Here is a 22,280-nt window from a genome sequence, read left to right as displayed (position 1 = left end):
TTAGGCAACTGGATGTTCAGTGTAAGGTCACCTGGCACCTGACCAAAGAGGTTCATGTAATCTCAGACCGCATTAGGAGGGTCATCCTGTCCATGGACAGAGGAGGCGTACTTTAGTCTGATTTTAGAGAAACATGAAAAGTCTCACATGAAATTATGAAGAATGAAATGAGCAGAACCAAGAGAACTTTGTATACAGTAACAGCAATTTTGCTTTAAGACTTTGGAAAAATCAATCATTTTGCTTATAAATACCAAAATTAACTATAAAGGACACATGAAGAAAGAAACTACATCCCAAGAAAGAACTGACAAATAGAAGTGTATTCCGAATAAGTTTAAACACACACACACACACACACACACACACACACACACACACACACATACACAATCTAGATAGATATACTTATTTATATCTAATGGTAGCCCTCTCTAGGTGGCGGAGTGGGAAGAAAAATGTGGAGAAAAAAGTTGCAGGATAATTTTATAAATATATTTAAAAGGAATAACATAATCGACTTCTAGTTTCCCATGAAATCATCTTTTTTAGTATGCTGTTATAGAAAACAATTCCTGACATCAAAAAATAAATTACTTTTTTGGGCATCTAGTAGAGATCTAAGATGGTGAAGACTTTGACTTTGACATAACAGTAGATTGTAGGAATTGGGGTGGGGTGGAGTGGAGTGGGTTTGGCCTAGAGAAGACTTAAGAAGGGACATTATCTTTTTTTTTTTTTTTTTTTTCCTGAGGCTGGGGTTAAGTGACTTGCCCAGGGTCACACAGCTAGGAAGTGTTAAGTGTCTGAGATCAAATTTGAACTCAGGTCCTCCTGAATTCATTGCGCCACCTGGCTGCCCCAAGAAGGGACATTATCTTCATCTGCAGAGATTTGTTACATGGAAGAGGGATCCCGCTCCCTCTGCTTGGCCCCCAGGGACACCGTGAGAAGCATTAGGTTGGAAGGCTGCAAGGAGCCAAATGAGGCTTGATGTCAGGAAAAAAAACTTAAATGTGATGCACCAGAGAAGTGGGCGGCCTGGGAGCTAGCGGATTTCCCTTTGCCAGAAGTCTTGTGACTGGATTCTGTTTTTGGGGGGCATTTTGTAGGTCAGCTATAGACTGGCCTCCCCCCTCGGAAGTTCTATGTCTATCTACAACTGAGCCATAACACGCTTGTAAGATACGGTGGACTATGAATGTTCACTTTAAGGTCCTAGGTCTAGGTCCGGAAAGGATCTGGGACTCCCTCTAGAAGAAGGGAGGGCCCAGTCTCATGTCTGATTGTCCTTTCATCGAATCCTTTTGCCTCCTTTTTCTTTTCTTCTCTCCTGACTGACACAGCTTTCCCAATTTAATAACAGTGGCTTTTAAAACCTCTGGCTGTTTGGATTTTATATTTCCTATAAAATGTGTTTCGGGTCCCCGAGTTCCATATTATTTCGGTGAGTCTTAAATGCAAAGGGATGGAAAATAAAAGCGAGGGGCTTATTAATTCGCCGATTTTTCTGGGCCCTTTATTGCCGGCAAACATTTTCCTCGAAACACTCTCCTGTGCTCCCCAGTTGGGGCTGAGTTGCCTGAGTGCATTTGGACACAGCTGTGTTTATTAAAAAGGTAACATCTGGTGGCAATTTGACCCTCATTAGCTCAGCATTGTTCTGGTCCTTCAATGAAATTTTGCCGTCAAGCTAACTTGTGAAGAGCGAGGGCAGTTAATGAGTCCTTCTTGGGGGAGTGGCGAATGCCAGCTTCTCCCTGGTTTTGTGGACCGGCGTTCCTTGCCGTGCTGGCAGATATGTCGGGCTTCTTTTCTGTAAGATTAAAATAAGCATCATCTTAAAAAAACAAAAAGCCCTTTGCTGCACCTTCTTTCCCATGGTTGGCTATGAATGCTGGCGGTAGACAGTTCAACTGTATCTCCTCCCCGTCCTGAGCCCGCTAATCCACTCCATGCTGTGCCTGGGCATAGACGGTCTTTTGTTTTAGGGCTGCAGGAGCTATTTGCAGGGAGAGGGGTCACCCCATTTCCATGGTTATCAGCCCGCAGCTGTTTCGAGATGGCTGTCTCGAGGACCCCCTTTATGGCCCGAGCCTGCTGAAGAGAGTTTCCCAGAGAACAGGATGCGTATTTTGACAACCACAATGACTCTCGTTGTATAAAAGGGATTCGGTGGGGCCGCCTGCTCTCTCTCATTGCCTTTCCGAGGGAACGGGCCAGACTGGGGCTGCAGCAGCCAGACAAGGACCTGAGAAGCTTGTGATTTCCCAGGTCAAACAGAACCAGAAGATGCTGGTGACCTTATGGGCTTTTTTCAGGGGAATATTTACTTCCTGCAGGAGTGTGGAGGAAGAAGCTGGTGCAATTAAACCATACTAACTTTGGAATCTCAGGCTTTGAAAGCCTTGCATCCTACTGGATTGGACTTCAAATCCTGACCATAACCTGTGTCACTTGGGACAAAGCTCTTAGGACAAGGAAGGGTTTGAAATAAAGGTAGTCACTCACAAGTCTAGTTGCATAGCCTTAGAATGCAGCAGCCAGGGAGGGGGAAGAAGGAGATTGCTGGGTTTTGCCTTTCCAACTTAGGCCAGGGGCTGGGAAGGAAGCATAATAACTCTCTGCCAGTGTGTGAGGATTATCTCATCCTCAGAAGGGAGATTAGAATTGTTCTTTTTGTTCCAGAAACAGGAGTGTTGGGTAGAAGTTTGAAAGAGACCAGGTCAGGGCTGAGAAGTGGATAAACATGCTCATAATTACAGCTACCTCAGAGTAAAATGAGCTTCCTTCAGAGATGATGGCTTCCCCTTCTCCAGAGCTCTCTAAGCAGCGGTGATGTGGTCACTTCTCAGGTTCACTCTGGTGGTCCGCCTTCAGGGGTTATGGTTGCACATGTAGCCACTGGGGTTTCTTCCAGTTCTGAAATGCTAGGATTCTGTGCAATTCTTTTATTTGTCTTCGTCTCGCTTTTCCCTATTTTAAAATGTGTATGCTGGTCTACACGGCTTCTTTGTTCCCTCTCATCTCTAAATATGTGATTCCCTAGTGAGTCTGGGACTTATTTTTGGTGATCTCCTGCTACTCCCGGTGGGCCCTACTTCGATTTCTAAGAATTCCAAAGCAACAAAGCATAAAACAGATTATGGGGAAGAGCAAACCCTCTCACCAGAGATTCCTGAGACAAAATATAATCGAGAAAAAGTGTAATTAACAACTTTTAAATATATAACTGCCATGCTTTTACTTTAAAAAATACTGGATGTACCTGCATCAAGTCATTGCGCAGGCAGTTATTCAGTCATGGTTCCTTAATCATGGTTCAGAGTAGTCTAGGGTGCCGTACTCCTAACAACGTGGAGGCTGCAGGGCCACAGTGATCAGTTTCTTCTCCAACACCTTTTATCCTCCCTTTAGTCTCCGTGCATCTTTGCTGATCTAGAGAGATGTGGCTTTTCCCAGGGACCCTCACAACCTTAGCTCTTGTGGAGAGAAATCACTGTGGAGTGAGAAATCTTTCCATCTGTAACATTATTCCACTACAAGAAGGGAGAAGGAAAGAATAAGCATTTATTGAGCACCCACTGTGTGCCAGCCATTGTGTTCAGTGTAACTTTCTCTCTAACATCCCCTCATCTGATCCTCACAACTTCTCTGGGAGGCAGATGTTCTGATTGTCCCCATTTTATAGCTGAGGAAATTAGGGTAAATAAAAGTCACGTGACACAGCTAGTAAGTGTCCAAGGCTGCATTTGAACTCGGGTCTCATAATCCTGTATTGGGGCCCCACCTGCTGGGAATGAGTAAGGCAAAAAAAAAAAAAAAAAAAAAAAAAAGGAACAAGTAAAAAGCAAAAAAAAAAGAAAAAGAAAAGTAAAATATCATTTCTTGGTGCTCGTGTTCCTCCAACTTATTCCTGTCAACAAGAGGGGTGCCCAGCACGTGGTCATGATCTGAAGACTTCTCCTTTGAGGCATTTTAAATGCTCAATTTCCAAAACAAATAATATCAAAGAAAGTTAAGCATTAAAAGCCCATTTGACCGTAACACTCTCCTCCTCTATAAACTCCAGTGGCTCCCTATTCCCTCTTGGATCAAATAGATGTTCTTCCCATTGGCTTTTCAAGCCCTTTACACCCTAGCCCCAGTCCCCCCCTTCATTATTCCATTTCTTGCTCTCTATGATCCATCCAAGCTGATCTTTCTGTTACACACACACACACACACACACACACACACACACACACACACTCCCCACTCCAGCTTCCCTCTATGAGTCCTTATGCTAGTGCTCCCCAATTCCCTCTCTCCTCTTCACTTCTATGCTCTCTTTCCTGCTGGAAAGTCAAGCACAACCTTGCCCACAAGGCTGCTTCTGACCCACTCACCAGCTGCCAGTGCTCCCCCCAATCACTGGGTACTTTCTTTTTTTTATTGATTCTGTATCTATCTACACATTACACATTGCTTCCCAGTAGAATATAAAAACACCTTGGGAGTGAGGACGGCTTTCTTTTCTGTGTGCTTTGCCGTGGTGAGTAGATTCAAAACGCTTTTTGCTTCGGTACAAGCTATTGAAGGCAAGTACTGTCCTGCTCACTTTGGGGACATTTTAGAGAATTTTTAACATTAGAAGGTGTCCCCGCTCCCATCTAAACCAAGCCGCGTGAAAAATGGCTGTTCTCTCCACAAGTCAGTAGTCTGGGAGATCTCCCAGGGCAGAGAGCTCAGCTCTGGAGGGCTTCCTCCCCATTCGGAACATTCCGAATTACTTCTCCTGGCATTAAACTTGCATTTGCTTCTTTGATCTTCCACCCTTTGTTCTTGGTTCTGCCCTCTGGGATCAAATCAGTCAACCAGAAAACCTTCGTGAAATGCCAAGCATACAGATAGGGCAGCGGGGGGAGGCCATAGTGCATTGAGTGCCAGACTTGGAGTCAGGGAAATCATCTTCCTGAATTCAAATCTTGCCTCAGACATTTCCTAGCTGCGTGAACCTGGACAAGTCACTTTGCCCCAGTTTCCTCATCTGTAAAATGAGCTGGAAAAGGAAATGGCAAACAATTCTAGTATCTCCGCCAAGAAAATCCCAACTGAGGTCACGGAGAGTCAGACACGACTGAACAACAACAGCATGCAAGCCTGGCCAAGTTCCTACAAAAGTAAAATAGCCCCTGTGCTCGAGGAGCACTGTAAGCACTGTAACAAGGAAAACAAGTATGTTGTTAGGGTATACAAAATAGCAACAAAATTAACCCAAGATGTTTTGTGGAGGGAAAACACTATTAGGTGCAGGATCAAGGATCAAGAAAAGCTTCATGACTGAAACTTGAGACAGAGCTAAGATGGCAGAGTACACACTGGGACCCAGAGAAACTCTCCCAACAATCCCCTCCAAACAACTCCTCAAGCCACATTCTGGAGCAGCAGAGCCATTGGAACGAGATCTGCTTCAAGTCTAAGATAGCTTAGGAGCTCTGAAGGAAAGGGCTGTTGCACTGAGGAAGAACTTAGTTTGAGCCTATCTGTGCAGTGGCAGGTTCAGGAATTTTCTCAGCCCAGAGATGGTAAAGGGGGCTGGACAACCGGTCAGAAAGAGATTATGAGGGATCTTTTCCTGGCTGGCACTGATTGGTAACTCTATTGTCTGTAAACAATTTTGCATCGGCGGTTCAGGAAGGAGAGGAGTGCTTGTAGTCAATCACAAGGGAACAAAGGCTCTCATCACAGTTCCAAAACAAAGAAGAGGGCTATTGCTTGTTGCTGCAGGAACCTTAGGACCCTTCCTAAGTAAAGACCAGAGTGAAGAACAGGAGAGCTGTGCCATATTTCTCCTCTACATCATACAATCTTGGAAGCACCAAAAAGTTGCAGACTTTCCTACCCCCTTTTACCCACCTTTCCCACGAACTAGCTCTGAAAACAGGCTGATGCTTGGGACATTTCCTCCTTAGCTCTGAATGAACAGAGCCCATAAGATAACTTGAAAGTCAAGAAATTGGCTGGAAAAATGAGCAAATGACAAAAAAAAAAGAATTTGACTGCAAAAAGCTATTATGGTAGCAGGGAAGACTATGATATAAACTCAGAAAAAGTCAACAATATAAAACAACTGTATAAAAAAGCTTCAAAGAAAAATGCTAATTGGACCCAAGTCAACCAAGAATTTAAAAAAGCGGTGAGTGGGGCCGGCTAGGTGGCACAGTGGATAGAGCACCAGCCCTGAAGTCAGGAGGACCTGAGTTCAAATCTGATCTCAGACACTTAACACTTCCTAGCTGTGTGACCCTGGGCAAGTCACTTAACCCCAATTGCCTCAGCAAAGGAAAAAATGAGAGGGATTTAAGACAATTATGAAAAGAGAATTAAGAGGTTGGTAAAAAAAAAAAAAAAAAAAAAGATGCAAAAATTCACTGGAAAAAAAGAACTTTAAAAGCAGAATGAGCCAAATAGAAAGAGAGGTACAAAAATTCATTAAAAATAAATTCTTAAAAATTAGAACTGAGCAAGTGGAAGCTATGACTCCATGAGATTTCAAGAAACAATAACACAAAGAAAAAAGAACAAATAGAACAAAAGGTGAACTATCTCAGGAAAAATAACTGATCTGGAAAATAGATTGAGGAGAGACAGCTTTAGAATTATCTACTTCCTGAAAGCTGTAATCATAAAAAAACTGTCTCAATATCATCTTCCAAGGAATTATAAAGGAAATTTGTCTTCTTATCTTAGATTCAAGAAGTAAAAATATAAATTGAAAGAATTCACCAATCGCCCCCTGAAAGAAATTTCCAAACAGAAAACTCCCCAGAAATTTTATAGCTAAATCCCATGGCTCCCAGGACAAGCAATCAGAAATAAACAATCCCAATATCATGGAGCCTCAGTCAGAATCACACATGATTTAGTAGCTTCCACAATAAAGGAGCAGAAGGCTTTTATTCCAAAAGACAAAAGAGCTGGGATTATAACCCAAGGATAGCTCACCACCAAAACTGAATACAAATTCCTTTGGGAAAAAATGGCTATTTAATAAAATCGAGGATTTCCAAGCCTTTGTGTTGAAAAGACCAGAGATGAATAGAAAAAGTAATCATAAGAGATTCAGTGGAGTTAAACTCTTTCCATTCCTAATGGGAGGATGAGACTTGTAACTCCTAAGAACTTTATCATTATTAGAACAAGTTAGAAGTAGTCTCCATAGACATAGGGTATGGCTATGATTTAATTATGTTGGGATGATTTAAAAAACAAAACAAAACAAAACAAAACAAACATAGGGATGAGGAAAAGGGATACAGTGTGAGAAGGGGAAAGGGAAAAGTAAAATGAGGTAAATTTTCTCATATAAAGGAATGCTCTTCCTTGCACTTGCAAGAAAGAGTTTTTATAGTGGAAGGAAAATCGGAGTGGGTAATGCTTGAACCTGACTCTAATTGGAATTGGTTAAAGAGAGAATAATATATATATATATATATATAATAACTCAATGGTTTATAGAAATCCAATTTATTCAATAGGGAAATAGGAGGAAAAGGTGATAATAGTAGGAAGCTGGATTGGGATAGTACAGAGATCATAAAAGGCAGGGCAGATGAAGGAAGGCAATGGTTAAAAGCAAAAGAGATTTTTGAGAAAGAACAGCATAACAAGAGAAAAAGAAGAAGAAATAAAGTAATATGGTGGAAAGAAATGCAGTTATTAATCAGAATTGTGAATAAGTGTGATGAGCTCACCCATAAAAGGGGAAGTGGATTTCAAAATGGATTAGAAACCTGGATCTAACAATATATTGTTTACAAGAGACACACCTGAAACAGAAAGTCACACAGAGGGTTAAAATAAAGAACTAGAACAGAATCTAATTTGCTTCAGCTTAAGTAAAAAAAAAAAAAAAAAAAAAAAGACAGGGGGAGCAATCATAATCTCAGACAAAGCAAAACAAAAATAGACCTAAATTAAAAGAAACAGGGAAATTACATTTTGCTAAAAAGTACCGTAGACAATCAAGTAATAACAAAAAATTCCCACTAAGTTTCTCTGATAGCAATCTTCTTTCTCAAATATGTGCTGAGTATAGAATTGAGACTAATTTTTTTTTTGAGACTAATTTTTAAAAAAGGATTCATTCCCTTATTGAAAAATGGTCAGTTTTCAAAAGAAGAAATAATAGCTATTCATAATCATATGAAAAAAAATGTTCTAAATACCTATTGATTAGAGAAAGGCAAATTAAAAGAACTCCATTTTCTTGTTTCTTAAAGTCTTGTGGAACAAAGCTGGAAGAGTTGAGAGTAAAACAGATACACTAATAAACTGGTGGTGGATTAGTGAATTGATCTACCTCTTCTCCTGGAGAACAATTGAGAATTATGCTCACAGGGCTTTAAAACTGTGCATATCCTTTGATCCAACAATACCAATACTAGGTCTCTATCCCAAAGACATGTACAAATTTTTTTAATAGCATCTCATTTTGCGGTGGCAAAGAATTTCAAATTGAGAGAATGCTCATCGATTGGGGAATGACCAAACAAGTTGTAGCCTATGATTTGGAGTACTAGTGTCCTATAAAAAGTGACAAGATGGGGTGCTTTCAGACCTATGTGTGCTGATACAAAATGAAGTGAGCGGAAGCTGGAAATCATTGAGAACAGTAATAGCAATGTTATAAGAATGATCAACTGGGAAAGACTTGGCTACTTTGATCAATACTGTGATCTAAGACAGTTCTGCCATCCTTTGGAACTGGGGGAAAAATGCTGTTGTCCTAGAAAGAACTGATTAATTCTCGAGTGCAAATTGAAGTATAATTTTTCTTAATTTTACAAATTAATACCTGAAAATGTTTTGCATGATTTCACATGTATAATTTGATATCATATTGCTTGCTTTCTTGGTGGGTAGGAGAAGGGGGAGGAAGGAAGGGGAGAATTTGGATCTCAAGATTTAAAAAGAAAAAGAAAGAAATAATGGAGAAGTTTTGGGGGCCACTGCCATGACATCTCCCTTCTCCCTTCCTCAGCACATATCACCTTCCCATACCTGTCTCTTTCACCTCCTTCACATGAAGACCTGATCTTCCTTGGAATTGTAGGCATGGCCAAGTGACCCCATTTTGTCCCAAAGTTTCCAGTAGATTGTGCCCGCTCTCATCCCCACTCTCTCCCAAACTGATGGAGAAGAAACAGAAACCTGGATGACAGCAAGAATGCTCAGCTTGTGTTCTGGGTCTCTCATTTCTGAGGTCTCATTTTCCAAATGAGATAGTTGAGGGCCAGCAAGGAGAACTGAAAATGCACCAGCAGCTAAGTAGTTAAAGGGACTTAGAAACTGGACCCTCCAATTTCTAAACCCAAGCCTCTTGTTGCAGTACCACATTGACCCACTAGGTGGCATAGTCAAAAGAGCCTTGGACAGAGTGAGAAAGTCATGAGTTCCAATTCTCTTCTGACATTTAATAGCTATATTTCCCTAAACCTCAGTTTCTGCAAAATGCTTTTTTTTTTAATAATAATTTTTTATTTTTCAAAATACATGCAAAGAGAATTTTTAGCCTTCACCCATGCAAAGCCTTGTGTTCCATAATTTTTTTTCCTCCCCTAGATTACAAGTCATTCAATACAGGTTAAACATGTGCAATTCTTCTAAACATATTTGCACATTTATCATGCTTCTGCAAAATACTTAACAGCATCCCCTATATCACAGGTTATTGTGAGGACCAAATTTTTCAGTCTGGCTACTTTTCTCGTTGCAGATGGGGCTATCCAGTGTCCGCAGTGGTTTTCCTCCTTCCCTGGCTCCCGTCATCACCAGCTTGCAAAACCTGGTTAGCACCAAGAGGACCTCGGACTCTTCCCAGCGAAACTCAGGTATGGTTTGCCTTGCCGGGGAAGTGTGAGTCTACACAAGGAAGTGGAAAGTCTTCAGGTCATCTCCTCGCTGGGGCAAGAGCTTCACTTGGGTCCAAATCTTTGGTCCAAAGCCTCGAGCTCGAGACCTGTTGCTCTGGGTTCTCCTAGGTCTACCAACAGTAAACAAGGCCAGACCGTTTCAGTGTGAAATATTTCTTCCACTTTATTAAAGCAGTGAAGCATTTGGAACAGAAGGAAAAAAATCCCCAGAGGTCTTATAAAATAAAACCAATATATTAAAGCAGTTCACACAGAGAAACGGAAGAAATTGTAGGTCATTAGAAGCGGGTCATCAGTCTGTGCTTGAGAGAGGGGGGTAAGGAAAAGAGGGAGAGTGAGAAATAAGGAGGTGGGAAGGCAGAGGGAGAGGATCGAGGGAGGGAGAGAAGAAAAAAGAAAGATAGAGAAGGAAAGGGGGAAAGGGAGGGAAAGGGAAAGAAAGAGGGAAGGATAAAGAAGGAGGGAGGGACAGAATTCATTAAAAATGAATAGCAGCTGACATTTTAGTAGTTCCAAAGCCCTTTTTTCACATGATGACACCAGGACCCTTTCCTCCTGCCCCATAAAATGGATAGCCTAAATACTGCTCTCCCCTGAGACTAGAATGGGTCAGAAGTGGGACTATAATCTGGTGTCCCTGTCTCCAAGGCTGACCCACTGTCCCTTCTATACTCTGCCTTGTGCACTATAGCCACACAAGCAAAATGAGATCGATTGCCAGAGGCAGGCTAGAAGTTCACTTTAAATAGATTAAAAAAAAAAAAAAAAAAAGCATGTTGTACTAGTAGGTCAGTCTTCAATTCAGTACGACAAAAAAACCCAAACAAACAAATAAACAACAAAAAAGATTCTTTCCTATGGTCAGAAAGGGTCCAACCTCAAGGTCAGCTGGGTGAGTTCTCTCCCTCTCCCCACTTCCGTGACACACTCAAGCATCTAGCGGCCAAGTGCAGTGTTTTCATATCCACCCATCGCTAGCCAAACTCTTTTCCTTGTAACTGCAGGCGCAGTCCATGGTCAATGGTTCCTCATTGGTTAGTTGGCAGAGTGGAATTGGGAGTTCAAGTCTGACCTCAGACACTTAGTGGACACTTAGTTTGCCTCACTTTCCTCATCTGTAAAATGAGCTGAAGAAGGAAATGGTAATATCTTTGCAAATTATCTGCCAAGAGAAGCCCAAAGGGAGTCTTGAAGAGTCAGATCTTACTAAATGACTGAACAGCAGCGTTGGACTGTTGAGAAAAAGTGGCTACTAAAGATTGGCTTTTGAAAGGGACCAGGCAGTTTCTACTTATCATTATTATCTCTTCATTAAACTGTCTCCTAGTTAAGAAAGTTAACTTTGTGCTTCTTTATTTAGCAGGAGCTGATGTGGGCCCAAGAACTGTAGAGATCATAAGGGTAAGTCAGTCTGACCTCCTGCAGCCATTCCAAGTCTCTTGTTTGCGTCCAGGGAGCACTTTGACAATTCTGGTACGGATCCCTTCTGGATCCACCCCCAATCAGAAATGGCCTCTTCCTCCTCGGGCCTCACACAACACCTTGCTTTACACCTCCCTTTCAGACTTTCGGTGTCAAACTACCAATGTCATCCTGTAGATTTTATTTTATTTTTGTTTATACTATAGGGAGAATGCAAGGTCTGGACAGTCTCAGTTTTGTCTTTGTATTCCCAGAGCACTTGGCCCCTGTTAGTGTTTCAGTACTAAGAAATGCTTGCTAGTTGAATCTTAGAGTTGGCAGAGATCTCGAGTCTAGCCTGTGCCCCAAGGAGAATCCCTTCCATAAGCCCCAACAAGTGGCCAGCCAGCCTCTGCTCAAGGTATTTGGGGAAGGGAAACTCACTACGACCAAAGCTTTTTACTTGGCTTTGGGATCACTTTTGGCTTCTCCTGGGACATTTTATATTCTCATTATTTGGATTGACATCTTATCCCTCAACTAATGTTAGCACTTTGAGGGGGAAGGATCTCATCTTCTCTAAACTTTTATCTTCCTGGCATCAAATGTGTGATGAATAAACAGCTACTGAATTTTTTGAATTGAAAATTGGAGGAACTATGATTGTAAACTCAGTTTGCTGTGGAGGCAAGGCAAAGTTGGGAGCACCAAGGCTTGGGTGGGCCACGTTGTGAGTTTGCTTCCTGCACGTGGTTCATTTGCCACAAAATTTCCTGAAGGAGCCAAACTTCTGGCCTTCTCTGCTTCGGAGTTTCTTTTCAAGACTTTTCTCTCACTGTCGCCTAGAGAAGAGCCTGAGCTAACCAGATGTCGCCTCATTATTCTCTTGATGGGTCTCATGCTTTTGGGTGGCTCCACCTGGGCTCAGGTCGAGTACAGTCCGTTGGCAACACCTTGACCTCGGAGTCAGACAGCCTGTCACTTACAGCCCAGATGACGTGGCTAAAAACAGCTGGTCTCTCTGAGCCTCAGTTTATTCATCTGTAAAATGCAGGTGTTAGACAAGATCCAAATTCTCCACTCTATTTCCCCTTTCCAATTTCTTCCCACTTTAAAGTCTAATTGTAGTAAGATTTCCCAAATGTGCTCCAATATACAAGTCTTAGAAATGTCCTTACCTTCTCTGATGCCCTTGATATTGTCTTTGCTCCTTATCTCATTCCCTCTGATGGGTTCTGAGTTCCTAGAAAAAGAAGGCTACTTTGACATCTGCCCATAATGTCAAACTTTGGGTCTTCAATGAGTGAATGAATGAATGAATAAATGAATGGAGTCACTAGTAGCTAAGGTTTGGAAAGCATCTTACAATATTATATCTTCTCATCCTCATAACAACTCAGGGATGTAGGTGTAATGTCCCCATTTTATAGTCAAGGACACTGAGGCAGACAGAGGTAAAGTGTCTTTTCCAAGGTCATACAGCTAGTAAGTGTCTGAGCCTGGATTAGAACTCAGGTCTCTCTGATATGAACTCCAACACTATCATCTCCATCAGTATGTTTATTTAATTTGCTTTGTATTATACTAGAACAATTTGTGCAGAACCTGCCTTAACTAATCATGTGAGAATACATTTCAAGCCTGTTTCCACAGAGTTTCCTAAGGAGAAATCTTCCAATCCCAAGATCATTCCCCTTTTGTGTGTTTTAGGATCCCTTCCCAAAATTTTGGTTTTAAATACTTAGAAAAGGGTATTTATATTACTAAAGAAACAAACTGTATTGAAATTCAGCATACATTCTCCCTTTCTCCTTCTTCCTCTCTCTCTCTCTCTCTCTCTCTCTCTCTCTCTCTCTCTCTCTCTCTCTCTCTCTCTCTCTCTCTCTCTCTTTCTCTCTCTCTCTCTCTCTCTCTCTTTCTCTCTCTCTCTCTTTCTCTCTCTCTACTCTCTCTCTCTACTCTCTCTTTCTCTTTCGCTCTATTTCTCTTTCTCTCTCTTTCTTTCTCTCTTTCTCTTTCTCTCTTTCCCTTTCTCTTTCTCTCTATTTCTCTTTCTTTCTCTCTCTTTCTCTCTTTCTCTTTCTCTTTCTCTCTCTCTTTCTTTCTCTCTTTCTCTTTCTCTCTCTCCCTTTATCTCTCCCTCTCTCTCTCCCCCTCTCTCCCTCTCTCTCATATATTTTAATAAATTTAGGAAGCCCAGATTAAGAACCCTGCCCCATGACAGACCTTCTTTCCTTTTATAGAGGACTTGGAAGTGATTTTCTCTGGGGCAGATATCTATCGAAGCATATAGTTAGGGTTGGAAGTTGGGTCTCTGATAGAAACCCAGCATGTGCTTCCTGTGTTCTCCTCCCCTCAGAGTATTTCCTCAAGCCAGGAAGTGATGTGAGCATAAGTAGATTTCTCTCTTTGAGGGAATATAAAGTGAAAAAGTTCTGAGAAATGATCTCTTCCCACCCTGCCTGTTTATTCCCAGGCTCATGGACTAAGAGCTGAAAGGGAATAGAATCTTAAATAATTTTAAAAAAATAAATATTAGAGCTAAAAGGGATCTTAAAGGTCTCTGAGTCCAGTTCACTCTTTTTAAAAATAAGAAAACTGGTTAAATGACCTTCTGTGAGTTCCATACTTGGAAGGGTTTGAAGCCAGGTCTTTCTGGCTTCCTGCTCTACCCACAACCCTCCTCTGCTTCTTTCAACCAACAAGGATTTAAGTTCCTCTGATGAGCCACATACGGCATTATCCCTGGAGACATCAGTCCACAAGTGAGAGAATGCTTACCCATAGGAAGCTTCTGTTATACCAAATGGGGAAACCAAGGCGTGAAACTGACTCATAAATGAGAGTGCCAGCAGTTCACCAAAGGTCTTCAGTTCCTCCGCACCACACTGCCCATCAGCTACCACACTGGCTTAGCCAAAGTCTTGGGTTTTAGAAGTTGTTTTTGATCCTGAGGTCATGAATCTGCCCCTCCCACAATTCCTGCTCTTCTGCCTTTTTTTGTATTTTGAACATAATCATTAACAAACACAAACATTTCAGTATACAGAGGGGAAAGAGGAATTGACATTCTATAAGAAACTGAACTTTTAGTTGTAGTTTTTTTAACAAGGACACGTAGACACGTAGATGTACGCCTGTGCGGCACTTAACGAGGTGCCAGCAATAAGCTGCATGCCCGGCACTTTGTCCTGGCACAGTCCGGCTTGATGGATCCCACTCTTTTCTCCCTCTTGTCAGGAGCTGAACGATGCCCTGGGAATCAGCATAGCAGGGGGAAAGGGCAGCCCGCTTGGAGATATTCCCATCTTTATTGCCATGATTCAAGCTAGCGGAGTTGCAGCACGCACACAGAAGCTCAAGGTAAGGAAAGAAAAAGGTACCAAGAAAGACTCAAAATGCAAAATGGCGGCGGGATGGAGCAGAGCAAGAGAGACGCTCACAACCGTCACACCCCGACCACTTCTTGTAACCTCCTCGCTTGAACCACAGACTGAGGGCAAAGTCACTCCTGGGCATCCTGCAGACTGGTTGGTCTTAGAGGATTGCTTGGATCAGAGTTTCCTTGATGGAAGGCCTAAGTGGTCATTCCTTTGTAGCTTCCTTTTTTATATACTCATTCAGCTCAAAATTGATTTTTAGATGAAAAGGGCTCTCCCCATAAGCTTTTCCTTAAGCACAAGAAGCAAGATTTTTATGAAATTGTGCCTATTACCACCTAATCTTTACTTAGCTAGGAAAATAGATCCGTGACTATTTAGGGTTTTATCGATCAGCTAATTTGAACCCCTCACTCTTATCGGCAGGTGTCCATCTGCAGCCTTCTCATTAGTAGTTTGCAAAAGCCGTGTGCTGGGTCATTTTTCCACGTCACTGACTTAATAATAAAATCTGAGCCCTGTGAAGACGTGTCTCTGATGAGTCTGAAAAAAAAATATTCTTCTTTGGAATCATTAAATTTCCTCTTCCTTCCTTGGGCACATATTCTCCGAGGGGGGGACACAGAAGCCGCACAAAAGCCACTAGCTCCCAAAGAATTTCCAGCATTCTCCTCAAATTAAATTTTTCCCTAATGATAGTCATTTCTTTCCACTTTTGTCCTTCCAGGTTGGGGACCGGATTGTCAGCATTAACGGGCAACCTCTGGATGGACTGTCTCACGCTGATGTTGTTAATCTACTCAAGAATGCTTACGGGCGCATTATTCTGCAGGTACGGTGATAAATGGGCCGCGCAGCTGCAATAGGTAGATAAGTGGCCTTCAGAAAAGATTGAGCATCACTGGCAGGAACCGGCACAGCCCAGCCGGGAAGCCGCCGCCGTGAATTATGCCGGCTGAAAAGCAAGAAATTATTATTTTTATTCAGAAATTCCTTAATGCCACCCATCCAGGCAGTGAGCACGATTTTGCGAAATCCTAACGAGGAAAGAAAAATTACTCTTCGCTACGCGTGATAAATCAACAAGCTTTTTGGCTTCCAATGTTCTTTTGTTAACCCAGGTTGGCTGCGAATGGGAAATGAGTTCTTTCCTTACGCCCAGACACTGTGACTGAGCTGCCCCATGTATTAATTTCCTCTGCCTTTAAAAGAAGGGAGGAAGCGTAATGCTCATTTTCTGTAGCCTGAGTAGTTGCCCACACTTTAACTTCCCGGTACGGAGACGTGATTGAGCAAAGCAGACAATTATTTATCAGCCTCAGTAGCCCCAGGATACTGTCAGAGGGGGAAATGTACTGGGAAGTCAAAAGCATTTCTGCTGTTAATTACCTCTCCTTTTATTTCAACATTTCCAATTTCTATGAGCCCGTCAGTAACTGAGGGGCAGCAGTCGGTGCCGACGAGGCGCCCCGCAAAGTCCAATTGTTATCGCCGCACTTCATCGGGAACCGCACGATAGTTTTATAGGCTAAGAAAGAAGCAAAACTGCTGGCTTATAACTTTAATGTTAAAGAAATGGGGCTATGACTCAAACCAAAATAATTATTTTTTAAGACAAGATTTCAGGAGTCTTTTGTTTGGGACCCCGTCTGTTTTGTCCAGCTATAGGATATTTCCAGATGAGATTTACTTAAGTGGTTGGAAATGTTCTTTCCTTAAAGGGAGTGTGTTTGTCAGGTTGCGTTCTAGTTCCTGCATTTTAGAAAGGATGTTCAGAAGCTAGTGTGAGTCACAAGAAGGATCAATGGCATGATAAAGGGACTAGAGGCTTTGTCTCATGGGATTTAAATATTTAATAAGCACCAACTGTGTACTTCCCATGGTATTAAAAGCCTCAGATCAATCTGAAACAGAGCTCAAAGAGTTTACATACTAATGGGAGAGAGAGCAAGGACATACAAAATATATCCAGAATAGAAGAGCGAGCCAGGGGATGGGCGATGACCAGGAAAAAAGCTTCTAGGAGAAGGTGTCATTTGAGCTGAGCCTGAAAAGAAGCTGGCAGGTACGAGGCAGAAAGGAGAAGGGAGAGTTGTAAAGGTAGGCAAGGGGTTGGGGCCATGAGCATCCCTGGTCCTGTGTCCTGTAGGGAAGCACAAGCTTTTCTAGTCACCAGTTTCTTCTTCGTTCTCTTAGGTGGTAGCTGATACTAATATCAATGCCATTGCAAGTCAGCTGGAAAGCATGTCTGCCAGTTATTACCTTGGCTCCCTAGATGGCGACCATCACCCAGAAGACCCAGAGTAAGTGATCGGGATTGGCCCGTACTGATTATCCACGCTGGCAAAGTTCAGGATAATATCCAGGCTATAATTCTTCCAAGCTCTAGGACAGGGGTTCTCAAACTACGGCCTGTGGTCCAGATGTGGCCGCTGAGCATATTTATGCGGCCCACCAAGTTATGGCAAATGGGCTGAGGGGCAGAGACAGAGTGTGAGCTTTTGTTTTTACTCTAGTCCGGCCCTCCCACAGTCTGAGAGACAGGGAACTGGCCCCCTATTTAAAAAGTCTGAGGACTACTGCTCTAGATTATAGAGTTATACACGGATGATGCCATTGAGAAAGCACTGGGTTTGTGGCCAACAAATAATGGCTCAAAAGCTTGTTTCTGAAGCAGACTAGCTGACTCTAGGAAACCATTTGAGCTTTGTAAACCTCAGTGCCTTGGGACTTATCCTGGGGGGAGCGGGTCTAGATTTGCTGGCCGCTGAGGTCCCTCCAGCCCCATGCTGATCCGGTGACCACCACTGGCCCGACAAGATGAGTAAGAAGTTAGCCAAAGAGGATCATATGTGAGGTACTTGATGAACCATAAAGCTCTATAGAAACGTTGGCCATTATTAGTGAAAGAAGCAGCCCCCTCTTCCCTTAGTGGCCCATGTTGTTCTCCTTTTCCAAGCCCAATCCCAGAAGCCTCAACAAGACACTTGGTCTGTTTTTTCACATTTCCCAACACCATGACTATGAATCCTTCTATGAGTAATAGGAGTAGTACCCTAAACTGATGAGATTTATTCATCATGGTCCGAGGGTAAGAGTATGGACTCGTGAGTTATAGGACCCAAGTTCAAATCTTGCTTCTGAGCTACATGACCTTTGGTGCATCGCTTTATAGTGATCATAGTCACAAGAGCTAACATTTATGTATCTCTTTAACGTTTGCAAACACTTGATAAATATTGTCTCATTTGCTTCTCACAGCAGCTTTACATGGTAGATGCTGCTATTATCCCCATTTATAGATGAGGAAATAGACCGAGGGTAAGTGATCTGCCTGGGGTCACGCAACTAGTAAATGTCCAAAGCTGAATTTGAACTCGGACCCAGCACTTTGTTCACTGCCTCAGATACTACAGCTCAGTTCATATCTACCCAAAGGACACTTAAAAAGCAAAGCAAATCATGCAACATAGAAATCTACCATTTCTATGCAATCTTTGTGTTTTGTTCTGTTTACATGCAAACCATTTCATTTGATATCTCGTGTTTAAAATAAAAATAAAATATTTTATAAATAAAAATAAACACATTTTAATATTTTATTCCCAATTACATATAAAAACAATTTTTAATATTTGTTGTTGGGGGGGGGAGTTTCTTTTAACTTCCAGATTCTCTACCTTTTTTCCTCCCTGAAACAGTAAGCAATCAGATATACTTATTATACAGGATCTATATGTTATATAGGCATATTAGACATGTGCAATCATGCAAAACAACAAAATATTTTTAGAGTTTCAAAAATCACTTAAAAATGTTAATGTGATAAAAATCCGACCAGATTGATCATCTCATATTTTTGTTCCTGCTTCTGAGCTTAGTAGCCGGCAATGTGATACTTTAGATGGGTGATTTTTATCTCTCATGACTCAGTTTACCTTCTGAAATTGAAAAATTGCCCTGTCTAGTATAGGTGACCTAGAAAGAATCACAACCTACTTTTACTCAATAGGTTAACCCAGCCTGAATTGGCATTGAGAGGTGGTCCCAAAAGCTCTGACCCCTCATGGAAAAGGCTCTGTCCAATCTGCATCCTTCCATCAAAGCAAAAGTCCCTCTCAGTTCTCCCTTCTTCCTTTCCACGGCATACGTTTTCTGAGCAAAGACAACCCTTGTTAATTCCTCTTCTCATTTGCTTCCAGAACTCCTCAGCCAAAGACGATTGCTCTGGAGAAAGGCACTGATGGGCTGGGCTTCAGTATTGTGGGGGGTTATGGAAGCCCCCATGGTGACCTGCCAATTTATGTCAAGACCATATTTGCTAAGGTATTTTGTTTCTATGTCACGTGTGGGTTTTTGAAAAATTTAAAAAGCCTTAGTAAGATGGAGAATAATATCGTGCTTTACCTTGGGCACATGATAGAAAGGAATTTAGATCCAAACTCCTCCTTGTGCAGTTAAGGAAACTGAGGAACAGGGGGATGTGATACACAAACATGACTGGCAGGATTTGAACCCGAGGTCTCAACTCCATAGCCTATGTTCTTTCTCTGTAGCACCACATCTGGAGGAACCTCATGATCAGTATGGGGAAGGGGGGGAAGTTTCACAGAAATCAGATTTTTCAGAAGTAGAAGGGACTCTCATCTAGCCCACCTCAGAATCCCCTCTGCTATGTCCCCCAAAAATGGCCACAACATGCATTTTTCCAAAGGAAAGGTGATATGGAAAGAGTTCCTTAAGTGGCCTTTGAAAGGATCCTTTCACATGAAGCCCAGCTAGAGTTAGGGGCTCCAGAGGAATGGGTCCCTCCGACTGGCCAGATTGGTGACTGTGGCCTCTTGTTTGTAGGGAGCAGCTGCAGATGATGGAAGGCTCAAGCGTGGGGACCAGATCTTGGCTGTCAATGGGGAGGCCCTGGAAGGCGTGACTCACGAGCAAGCTGTGGCCATCCTGAAGCGTCAGAGGGGAACTGTGACCCTGACCGTGCTGTCCTGAGCTGCAGCTCACTGCGGCAAAATCACCGAAGCAGCCGCTGCTGCTGGGGCCGAATGTCTGTCCCAAGGCACAGTCCTGGCTGGGGTGAAAACCAAGCATCAGTTAACATTAGTCCTCAGTCTGATCAGTGTCTCCTCTAGGCTCAGAAAAGAGCGCGTTTCATCTCCCTGCAGAGAAATCCTCTCTGACCATCGTCATCATCATCATCGTCATTTCTCTCTTTTCACTGCATCTTCCTCCTCTTTCTCCCCTCCTGATGTGGTGAATTTCTCCAACTGAAATAAACTCTGGTCTTCCTCCCTTCCATATTGAATGGTCAGCTTCTCACCCCCGATCCCCCTTCTAGCAGCTGCACCTGGAATTACAAACACAGGATGAATGGCGTCGTCAGAACTCGGCTGATAAGCAGAAACCAACACGGAGCAACTCGTCATCTCGTCTTGATTTACTAATGCTAATCATTTTTCCAAGGAGGAAACCGTGTGGTATAATTAAATTACCAGCACTCTAAATGATAAAATAGCAAATTCTCCTGTGGGACTTTTATCTGCACTCTTCTCATTAAGTCTTTACCATTGAAACATGGCTCCAATTTGGTCTTTGTGAGTTAGTCTTTGATGGTTATAATGAGTCAATTTGTGAGCTCAAAGACAAAAATACGGACAGTCTTCTGCAAACCATCCCCCAGTTGTTTTCTGAGCCGGGTTCTGAAGACCAATTCTGAAACGCGAAAAGACAATTTCCCCAAATAAGCTGTTTTGTTCCACCGGAGCGGTTCAGATTCGTGTTCTGGAAGGTCAACGAGGCAGGATAATATTGGGGTTCTCAGAGTTCCCCTGGAGCCAGCATGTTTCCACCAACCCATCCTGAGACGGAGGGCTTCCTAGTCTTCAGCCCCTGGACAGCTCCATGGGAGCCGTATCCGGTGGTGGCAGGTCAGCTGCTGGGCCCAGTTGCCTTCCCTTTCTAGGGAGGACAGGGCCAGAATTCTTATTCTTTCTGTTCTCGTCACGTGAGCCATTCTGTCTGAGCAGATTGTGAGGACCGGAAACAAGGGACACATGATGCCGCCAATCGATTTAATCAACGAGCCGGGGACGAGAGGGGAGGGCAATCACGCTTTGCTCGTGTCTTCTAGCTCCAGAGAGGCTACTCCATTGCAAGAGAGCTGCACGCCATGGAATGCAAATTCAAAAACAAAAACACAAAAAAATGGGAAAACCTTTCAAACTGGTCCTGTACATTATTAGCACAGGGGTGGGGGGAGGTGGGAGGCTGCTTGCCTGCCGATGCTCTTGGCTGCCTGTCAAGCTCTATAATAAGTGTATTAGAAAGAATAAGTACCGAGGTCAGTGATTAGCGTTATTTAACCATAACACGATTTTGTAAATGGTCAGAAAGTCATAAAAAGCAAATTTTATGGGCTCTAATTTAAAATGTTATTTAATAAGGATAGATTTTAATGGAAAATCCTCTTTGAATCTATGTAATCACAAAGTGCATTAACATGTTGGAATATTACATGGCTATTCCAAAGCATAGAGTGCCTGAATTTTATGTCTGAAACGTCTTTGGTATCTGGCGTTGATTGCTTTTCAAACTTCTAATGGATTTCTGGCCGCGCAGTGTTAGTAGGAACCGACTGCTCAGTGCATGAGGAGCAACAAATTCGGGATCCTCCGGGATCCACAGAGACCCTCTAGCAGCTGGGCAGGCCTGAAACTAGATATGCACCTTGAAGAAATCATACTGGAAAATGGGACCTCAGCAGTTTTCCTCCTCATAGGACGGAGTGACTGCCAAAGGTACCTTGGAGACACTGCAAGGTCTTAGGTTCCATTCCTTTCCACCCACATCCTCCTCCTTTTATGTGTATCCCAGTAAAAGGAAAATATAAGGAAAGGAGACCCTTTGCCCTTGTTACACTGTCCGGGATGGGTGGGGCTCCTGCTTCTTGTAACTTGCACTTTCTATGTTATGTACCTGCCAAAAATTAAAAAAAAAAAAAAAAATTACATTGCAACTTTCCAATAAGCCAGTAATGGTGTGTAGGGAAGTAAGGGAAAGTACTTCTCACTTAGGAAGGACAAGTTCTGGAAGAAAGCCACACTTTGGGTTTTAGCCAAACTTTGGACTTTTGTTTAAAGAAGAATAATGATTTGGGGGAGGTGAGTCATGGGAAGCAAGCCGTGAAATGCAGCTGCTGAATGTGTATGTATATCATTGGATCCGATATTTTATGACTTCCAAAGATTCTAAATAAAGATTTAGTTGACTAAGGAGTTGCAGGAGTGTCCAGTGTGTATCTCTCTCATTTGGAAGGGAAGTAGGTGGGATGGAGAGAAGGCGAAAAAAAAAAGGACAAGTTGGAGTTGGGGACTTAAAACAGAAAATGAGAAGAATGAGATAGCAGTGATAATCACAATTTTTATTTTCTATTTGGGTGACCAAGCCACAAGTTACTTAATCTAATAATTTATTTTATGGATTTTAAGGTTTTCAAAGCACTTTATATTATCTCAATTCCTCCATACAATAATCCTGAAAGATAGTTGCTCCTATTAGGCAGCTTTTACAGATAAGG

General features: G+C 42.5%; 1 protein-coding gene across 1 annotated transcript in view; it reads left to right on the top strand.

The window, feature by feature from the left end:
• Positions 1 to 21,978, top strand: part of PATJ (PATJ crumbs cell polarity complex component) — a 335,316-nt gene extending 313,338 nt beyond the window's left edge. Inside the window, 7 exon segments of the mRNA XM_074265778.1 lie at positions 9,761 to 9,875; positions 11,281 to 11,318; positions 14,559 to 14,681; positions 15,426 to 15,530; positions 16,895 to 17,001; positions 18,901 to 19,024; positions 19,550 to 21,978. Coding sequence (XP_074121879.1) covers positions 9,761 to 9,875; positions 11,281 to 11,318; positions 14,559 to 14,681; positions 15,426 to 15,530; positions 16,895 to 17,001; positions 18,901 to 19,024; positions 19,550 to 19,696 — 759 coding nt within the window. The 3' untranslated portion in view covers positions 19,697 to 21,978.
• The last annotated feature ends 302 nt before the right edge of the window (positions 21,979 to 22,280 follow it).

Source organism: Sminthopsis crassicaudata, chromosome 4, assembly GCF_048593235.1.
Source record: "Sminthopsis crassicaudata isolate SCR6 chromosome 4, ASM4859323v1, whole genome shotgun sequence".
In the NCBI taxonomy this organism is placed as follows: domain Eukaryota; kingdom Metazoa; phylum Chordata; class Mammalia; order Dasyuromorphia; family Dasyuridae; genus Sminthopsis; species Sminthopsis crassicaudata.
This window is presented reverse-complemented; position numbering and strand designations above follow the sequence as displayed.